The sequence below is a fragment of the Danio aesculapii genome, chromosome 7 (assembly GCF_903798145.1).
Source record: "Danio aesculapii chromosome 7, fDanAes4.1, whole genome shotgun sequence".
In the NCBI taxonomy this organism is placed as follows: Eukaryota; Metazoa; Chordata; class Actinopteri; order Cypriniformes; family Danionidae; genus Danio; species Danio aesculapii.
In genome coordinates, this window is record NC_079441.1 from 4,406,448 (window position 1) to 4,412,447 (window position 6,000).

Genomic DNA, 6,000 nt, shown 5'->3' on the forward strand with positions numbered 1-6,000 from the left:
CAGTCAAACAAAATTTAGCCAAGAAACTTTTTTTTTATTAAATACAAGAAAAATTACTGAATTAAAAAGAAAATACAATAACAAAAAATAAGAGAAAAAAACTTTTCAATCAACAAAAAAAGATTGTCTTAAGCGTTAAGAAACGCATTATTCTCATTAATAAATTTAAGAGATTCAATATTGAACGACATTTCACACCAAGAAACTGTTCAGTATAATAGGATGGCGGTAAATGACGTCAAACATAAGGAAGTGGGCGGAGTCGACTTTTTTGAAAGAAGCCTCGGATTTGCTCACCAACATATTATCGATTGTTTGACTTGACCAATCAAGTCATTCCATGGGTAGGGCAGTGAATAAACCAATCACAAACCGCAGTCTTTTCTATTTCAAATTAGCATACGCGGTGGATAAAACTTAGTGCGTTCCACTTGAGAGTTATTCTGAGAAGATTTAGATCACCAACCATGCCAGAACCAGCGAAACCCGCACCCAAGAAGGGCTCCAAGAAAGCGGTGACTAAAACCGCCGGTAAAGGAGGAAAGAAACGCAAGAGGACCAGGAAGGAGAGCTACGCTATCTACGTGTACAAAGTGCTCAAGCAAGTCCATCCCGACACTGGAATCTCCTCGAAGGCGATGGGTATCATGAACTCGTTCGTCAACGACATCTTCGAGCGCATCGCCGGTGAGGCGTCTCGTCTCGCTCACTACAACAAGCGCTCCACCATCACATCCAGAGAGATTCAGACCGCCGTGCGTCTGCTGCTGCCCGGGGAGCTGGCCAAACACGCCGTGTCTGAGGGCACAAAGGCCGTCACTAAGTACACCAGCTCAAAGTAAAGCGTGGAGTCAACTTCTGAAACCCAAAGGCTCTTTTAAGAGCCACCCATGTTTACATATAGAGAGCTGTCTGTCTGTTGACTTGAGTTTTTCGTGCCTGAAGCAAGGCACTTACAATTACCGAAAAAATATAATGATTATAATTATACAGGCTTTGAAGGAAACCGTGGGCTGGTCGAAGTTGACATTTAAATTGTTAAAACAGTGTATATGATAAAGTAAATGTTAAAGGGATTGTTCGCCCCAAAATGTATTCTAATCGCTTACTCCTTTAAAACCCTTTGTTTTCTTCTGCTAATCAATAATATTCAGAACAATGCTAGAAGCCTTTGACCATTGACTTCCTCGGTATTTGTTTTTCCTACAGTAAGTCGAAAATTACAGGTTTTCCGTGTAGGCTACTTCAGTCAAGATATCTTATGTTCAACAGAATAAAACTCAAAGGTTTGTAATCGCTTCAGGGTCAGTAAACTGTGTTTCTATGAGTTTTATGAGGGCTGGGAAACCAACTAAAGGTGCAAAACAGGCAGTTTCGATAGAAAAGAAGAGACAAAAATGAGCTTTTCTGTGTCACTTTCTTTGCTCATTTTTCTAATTGCTCCGATTACCTTAGATTGTACTGCATTTTCGCTGAAGATGCTTTACTGAAAGTTTCATTAACTTGGTGAGCAGGACCTAATTCACCCTATTCACGTGTTCCCAATGGTTCATTCAACCCACTGTGCTCTATCCGTATTGTGTGATACTAATAGATTTTAATTGTGGGTTAACTATCCCTTTAATAGCGTAACCAGAACATTTGAGCATTTGATTCATCCTTTAGTTATCACAGGTTTATAGTTGATAATGAAAATTAAATATCGCATACATTTGAGCATTTGATTTCTCATTTGAGAATGCATTTCGATGTATTATTTGATAGTTTGAGTAGTTGTTTTGAGAGTTTGATTTATTATATGATTTTGTTTTTCTTAAAAGTAATTTTATTAGGAAAAGACTTCCATACCACAGGTATTACAAACATTTGCCACAAACTTGCAAAGGGGGCGGATCCTGGATCTTTGGTAATTTGGAGGGAAGTGCAGTGATTGGTTTTCAACTGAGACAGATTCTGACCAATAGGCGAGAAGCACGTTAGCTTTATAAGCTGATTGTCGCACCACTTCATCACAGACGTCTTCGTCAATCTTCGAAAGTCAGCTTGTAATCATGAGTGGAAGAGGTAAAACCGGAGGAAAGGCCCGCGCTAAGGCCAAGACTCGCTCTTCTAGAGCAGGGCTTCAGTTTCCAGTCGGCCGTGTCCACAGGCTCCTTCGTAAAGGTAACTATGCTCAGCGCGTCGGTGCCGGAGCTCCAGTGTATCTGGCCGCTGTGCTCGAGTATCTGACCGCTGAGATCCTGGAGTTGGCTGGAAACGCCGCTCGGGACAACAAGAAGACCCGCATCATCCCCCGACACCTTCAGCTGGCGGTGCGCAATGATGAGGAGCTGAACAAGCTTCTGGGCGGAGTGACCATCGCTCAGGGTGGTGTGCTGCCCAACATTCAGGCCGTGCTGCTGCCAAAGAAGACCGAGAAGGCCGCCAAGGGCAAATAAACTGCAATTCGGCTTTAAACGTACCCAAAGGCTCTTTTAAGAGCCACCCACTCTCTCTATAAAGGGTAACTTTAACACCGCTGATATGGAAGTTAAAGATTTTAATTAAGATTGATGTTTAGAAAGTTTTTGATAAAATATCAGGGTTTCTGAGGGATATTACATTTTAGGCAATGTAATGTTGAATGAATTCATATTTGTACAAAAAAATATAAGCCGTATATTTATAGTCCATAAGCAACACGATCCCCAGAACACGCTGCTTCCATCCAAAAATGAATCTATTCCCCTTCAAGCGTTTCCTAGCCCTTAGGTTTTTTTCTTCTGTTGAGCACTAATGAATATTTTTTTTTTTAAGCCTGTAACCATTGACTTTTATTGCGTGTATATATATATATGTGTGTGTATATGTCTCTCTCTCTCTCTCTCTCTCTCTCTCTCTCTCTCTCTCTCTCTCTCTCTCTCTCTCTCTCTCTCTCTCTCTCTCTCTCTCTCTCTATATATATTAGTGCTGTTAATCGATTTAAAAAAATAATCGCGATTAATTTCAAATGGTCATTTGAAAGACAAACTTGTAATTTTGGCTATTCAAATGTAAAATTAATGTAAACGCAAGACAAAAACTATTAAATTCAAAATATAATTGTTTATTAGAATTTTTGTTTAGCTTGTAACACAGTTTTCTTAATGTAAACAACACACCCACAATAAACTATCAAGATCCTGGCTTGACAGCCATATTTATTACAGAAATTAAAACACAGGCATGTTAATGCTATTTGAACTTTAAAACAATCAATGCCAATAAAGAAAAATTGATTTCTAAGGGGACTGCAAAAATGCCAAAATACAGCCATTGCAGATATGGAAAATTATAATAACAATAAAGTATTGAACACAGACAATTGTACTCGTTATACTCAAGTTGTATCGCTGTGAGTTGAGAACATTAGTTATAAAGTAGAAACAGTTTTGCTTAGTCTTTATATTCAACCAGTTGCTAAAACAGTCCAGTCTGTTGACATTATCGGGAGGACATATTTCTTTGCATGTTAAACACACGTCGACCACAACAGGAAATAACAAAAACTGCAACTGCATTAATTGTAATTATTTTAGTGCATTAAATATTTCAAATTAATCGCGTGTTCTTATATATAATAAATATATATATATATATATATATATATATATATATATATATATATATATATATATATATATATATATATATATATATATATATATCATAATAAATGTATTGATTGTTCCAAATAAAGTATTTGTGGGAGCTAAAAATGCAGTAACATGCTGATGGAAATGGGCAAATTATAGTGAAGGGTGTTAGTTTTCTAATGGATGTCTGCTCCAGGATGAAGTTACACAAATCCTCTTTTATGTCTTTATTATTATTAATAAATTGAATGTTTATGAGGCTGGAATATATAATTACTTTCCTGTCGTCCCTCTTAAGAGTAGAACTGGAATGATATGTGTGTCAGTGCTTTTTTTCTGTATGCCAAATGATTGGTTTGCTTATGATCTTCAAGCCCATGGAAGAGGTCACAGAGACCTCTCATGTGGAGCTGGATGTTTGCTGCTGCTTGAACAGCTTCCACGAAGTTGACTGTTAAAGAATAAATTATTTTAAGGTTGTATTGTAACGAAAGAAAACTTTCCATGCTTGGTTAGCTCCAGTGGAAAATATGATTAATGTACCATTCTGATTAGATGGCCTGCAACAGAGCAAGACATCCTTAAAGATAAGTGTGTGTGTGTGTGTGTGTGTGTGTGTGTGTGTGTGTGTGTGTGTGTGTTCATCATCAGTGGAGACTTGAAGATGAGCTGAATTTCACTTCTGATCATCCTGAGCACAGAAATATCCTGTTATGTTTGATAATTGTGTGCTTGAATTGCTGGGAATGGTAAACGCACGCCAACGTGGACATTTTCTAAGTCTATCTGTGTTTTAACAAATCATTTACATTTACGTTTAGCAGACGCTTTTATCCAAAGCGACTTACAAATAAGGACAAGGGTTAAAATCAGGGTAAAACCGTGTATGTGTGACACAGTGACGTTAGAGTATAATTGTTGATTTGTGTCAAGCCAAACTAAAATAAAAAAAAATAAAAAATCCATCCGCCAATCGGAGGGAGAGGCGGAAGGGCATGGAGTAGTTCGGCTTTCACGCAAGACAAAAAGGAAACTGAAACTTAACCCAGAACAGAATCTCCGCCAAAGCTGAATCTCCACCGAAATTGAGCAAAAGAGAAAGCACAACAGTTCAAAAACCATCATCAAGTCCCGGAGTGGCAGCCGGTGAGAACTTTACTTTGTTCATTATATGAAAATCGCGGCTGGCATGTCAGTATTTGAGGGCAAATCAGCTGTGAAGCAGCATCCAAGTTCAAGTTCAGCACAGAGAAAAACGTGCTCCTACAGTTCTTATCTGCTCGCAGCTTAATTATTTGAAGTTACAAATAGTTTATTTGGAAACTAGAAGATGTTATGAAGTACAAATGTATAGTTTTGGATATTTTAATCATCATTCTGGTGCCGAAGATGTTAATTTTTCCTCCGTGATTTATAGGCGTGCATGAGCAGATCACGTGCACATAAGCTGATCGCATAATTAGTCTTATTTTATTTAAATGTCTTAAAACTAAATATTTAAGTATATTTAACTGTTCTGTTGATTTGTGTTTTAACAAGTGTTAAATCATTATAATAATTTGTAAATTCAGTGTGAAAATTCAGACAAAATTCACAAATGTTTGTATATATAAGTTTATTTGCAATTTAATTACATATCTTGTATTTTTGTTTATTTTGAAGGTTTTTCACCTTCCTACCTTCCTACTTTCTGCATTTATGATGCAATAAATAGATGAGTGGAATCCAGTTAAATCTCCTTTGATGATGGGTCTTCCTTTCAAGCGGGAAAACTTGTGCATAAGAGAAATAGCTTGACAATTTGAGATTGTAAGAGAGCGGCCTACATACTTCATACTCAGTGTTGAAGCTGGCTACTGCTGATGAAACTGCGTCTCTCTTCAGTAAACTTTCTTTGATTGAATCTCTGACTTTACTTGTCATGTTTGGATCAAAACTGTCAGTTCTGATTATGTGCTGGATGTATGGACCTGATGGATGCTGACTTAAGGAGAAGAGTATAGAAATGCTTAAGATTAAATTTCATATATTATTTTGTCTAAACAGCTGTCTTAATAAATGTGATGTCATTGTATTACTTGCTAGATGTATTCTCTAATAAATATAATAATGTAATGTTTGATTGACTAAGGTGGCATCGTTTATTATATTTGCTACAGTTAAACAATACATGGTCTGTGGTTTCTTGTTGACTTTAGATTAAACATTCCCCAGTTGGGTGTTTCCCTTTTTATGTAACGTGGTTGAGTCCAGTGTGGGATATTCTCATCCGGGTTTTAATTTTCGATTTCTAATCTCCCTCCTCACAGCATCAACCATATTATACAGATGTCTGCTGTTTCACTGTTATCTCAGTATACTTGCCATACGTTCTCATGGATTTTGC

General features: G+C 37.2%; 2 protein-coding genes across 2 annotated transcripts; both read left to right on the plus strand.

The window, feature by feature from the left end:
* The first annotated feature begins 459 nt into the window (after positions 1 to 459).
* LOC130231582 (histone H2B 1/2-like) lies at positions 460 to 893 on the plus strand. Its single transcript, XM_056460931.1, has one exon. The coding sequence runs from the start codon at positions 468 to 470 to the stop codon at positions 840 to 842; it is 375 nt and encodes a 124-aa protein (XP_056316906.1). The 5' UTR covers positions 460 to 467; the 3' UTR covers positions 843 to 893.
* Positions 894 to 2,028: 1,135 nt separating this feature from the next.
* On the plus strand, positions 2,029 to 2,515 carry LOC130231574 (histone H2A-like). The gene has a single exon (XM_056460924.1). It carries the CDS (start codon positions 2,052 to 2,054, stop codon positions 2,436 to 2,438), a length of 387 nt encoding a protein of 128 aa, XP_056316899.1. The 5' UTR covers positions 2,029 to 2,051; the 3' UTR covers positions 2,439 to 2,515.
* The last annotated feature ends 3,485 nt before the right edge of the window (positions 2,516 to 6,000 follow it).

Bases quoted from the DNA above. Each gene is read 5' to 3' on its own strand.
- LOC130231582 (XM_056460931.1), top strand. From the start codon at position 468: ATGCCAGAACCAGCGAAACCCGCACCCAAGAAGGGCTCCAAGAAAGCG.
- LOC130231574 (XM_056460924.1), top strand. From the start codon at position 2,052: ATGAGTGGAAGAGGTAAAACCGGAGGAAAGGCCCGCGCTAAGGCCAAG.